The 2430-nt window shown below is 32.3% G+C and overlaps 1 protein-coding gene across 1 annotated transcript; it reads left to right on the forward strand.

Annotated features, from left to right (window-relative positions):
• Positions 1 to 581: 581 nt before the first annotated feature.
• On the forward strand, positions 582 to 2031 carry LOC139854751 (uncharacterized). Its single transcript, XM_071844035.1, has 4 exons — positions 582 to 915; positions 1053 to 1225; positions 1453 to 1593; positions 1675 to 2031. The coding sequence occupies exons 1-4, from the start codon at positions 582 to 584 to the stop codon at positions 2029 to 2031; spliced, it is 1005 nt and encodes a 334-aa protein (XP_071700136.1).
• The last annotated feature ends 399 nt before the right edge of the window (positions 2032 to 2430 follow it).

Raw genomic sequence — 2430 nt, forward strand, 5'->3', positions numbered from 1 at the left:
CTTATAGTGTTTGAAACACATCCTACATGTCATGTTCTCATCAGACTATTTGAGACTATTTAATCCTGATTAGTCCCATTGTCTGATATAGCGTCATTTCAATTATGAAATCATACACACATATGAGGTTTGTTTACGTCTAATTTAATCGCTTGTTGGATAAACAAAAATGACATTCCAAAAATGATCATCTTTGTTGACAAGCCGTATAACATGACTGCCTCACCTTTTCATCCAAGACCACTCGTTAGATTCACACATATTAAACTCAAGATTCCTAATACCACTTATCATCTTTATTTTTTTAAATGTTTTATTGATTATTTTAATTTGGCTATGTTTATGTTATTACTACTTTAACAATAGTTATTTTTGTTTCATTGTAGTCTTTTGGAAATGGCTAACAAAAAGGAAAAAACAAAGCAGCAGCATCAGCAGCATCTGACCTAAACTTCGATCGAAGTGTGGTATAAGAAATTTTAACATGTATGTTTAGTTAAAAAAAATTTGACGTTAATTGTTTTGAAAGAATCTTTTTTTGAAGGTAGAGATATTATGCTAATGTCACAGTGAGGAATAAGATGGGACTTATTTCTGTGATTAACAAGAGGTTAAACGGGACGTCCGCGTTAGATTTATTGAGGCGCACATTTTTCGGTAGTTGGTTGAGTCTACGACTTGATACGAACGAAGGTGCGTTGATTCATTTAATACTTCAAATGCAAGTACCTTTAAAGGCTAACCATGATCCTTTAGTTGATTCATTGATTTATGATGTTGGGGGATTTCGGGTGAAGTTTGGAGCGAAGGAGTTTTGCCTTATAACGGGATTCCGTTTTGGTGAAGAAAAATGGAGACCCTTAAAGCCTAAGGTATTACCATTTCGTCAGAGAGTTTTTTCACATGTTAAAATTGGTAACATCAACCTTGAAGAGTTGTCGCTATTGTTTTATGGGGATGATTTTTTTTAAAAACTAACCCCCGAAGATGCAGTTCGTGTTTGTTTGTTGATGATGTTACATTATATTTTTTTGGGGGTGGGGAGTGATAAGGGTTAGTTGAATCTTTGCAAGAGTGGAACTCTTATCCTTGGGGTACACATTTTTGGATACATACACATGGGAAATTAAAGGACGTCGTACCAAAAAGTCGAGAAAAACATCTCGCAACACCGAAATGTAAAAAAATAAGTTATAGTCTTGCGGGATTTATTTGGGCGTTTCAGGTTAGTAAATTAATCTGCTATAGTCTCACGCCAATATTCGGACAAAGAAGCTGCAATCAGTTATATGTATTTAAATAAATATATTTATATGTATATCTATAAGAAAAAAACATATATTTTAAATATATATTAAATAAATATTAAATTTAGTTATATGTATTTAAATAAATATATTTATATTTATGTTGTAGTTTTATATTTTTATATTTAATTTTTGATTTGTGCAGATTTGGATATTTGAGGCATTTCCGTTGTCCCAAAAATATTTTATAAAAGATAAGAGTATTTTACCACGTGGTGTGCAATGCATATCAAACTTGTCATTTGGTCCTAACCAACATAAAAAGTTCCTTGGACCCTTTTTAGATGTAAGTCTTTTTAGAGTGTTTTAGTCATTATTAATATTATATTTGATGGAAATAATTGTATTGATTAACAACTTTTTTTAGGACGAAATTCCGCGTGCAACACTAAAACCAACTACAGCAGAGGCAAACACTGATTGGTGGTTGTGTAGTATGGAATCTTTTGGGGTTGTTGATCATCATCCACCCCGTCGCCGGTTTAATAACCCTCCTCTTTCGCATGTGTTTGATCCGTCTATGCATAACAAACCCCCACCGTCTGTTGATGTTCCCACAAAATTTACCCCGTTGATGTACCAAGAATTTTACACTCAGTTGTTTATAGGTCGTACTTTTAGTTTAGAGCAAGATTTATATAAGACAAAGCTGGAAGTAGCTTCTTTGAAAAATCAAGTGGGACAACATTCTGTGGGACAACATAATGTGGGTTTTATGTTTTAAGTTGGTCATTTCATCTTAACAAATGTTGTTATTTATACATTTCAAGATAAGTAATTTGAAAAAAATGACAACTAATGTGTACAAGCCTAAATGTCATACAATTGATATTGACACCTCAACTTTAAAGCGAAAGTGTTGTACAATTGATATTGACAACTGAACTTTTAAGCGAATATGTCGTACAATTGATAATGACAACTCACATTTAAAGCGAAAGTGTCGTACAATTGATATTGACAACTCACCTTTTAAGCGAAAGTGTCGTAAAATTGATATTGACAACTCAATTTTTAAGCAAAATTGTCGTACAATTGATATTCAAACGATTATAGACAAAATAATAAAAAAAGTTCATGACCGTCACTGTTCACATATGTCTTCTCAATTATTTTTACTAAG

Source organism: Rutidosis leptorrhynchoides, chromosome 6 (assembly GCF_046630445.1).
Source record: "Rutidosis leptorrhynchoides isolate AG116_Rl617_1_P2 chromosome 6, CSIRO_AGI_Rlap_v1, whole genome shotgun sequence".
Lineage (NCBI taxonomy): Eukaryota > Viridiplantae > Streptophyta > Magnoliopsida > Asterales > Asteraceae > Rutidosis > Rutidosis leptorrhynchoides.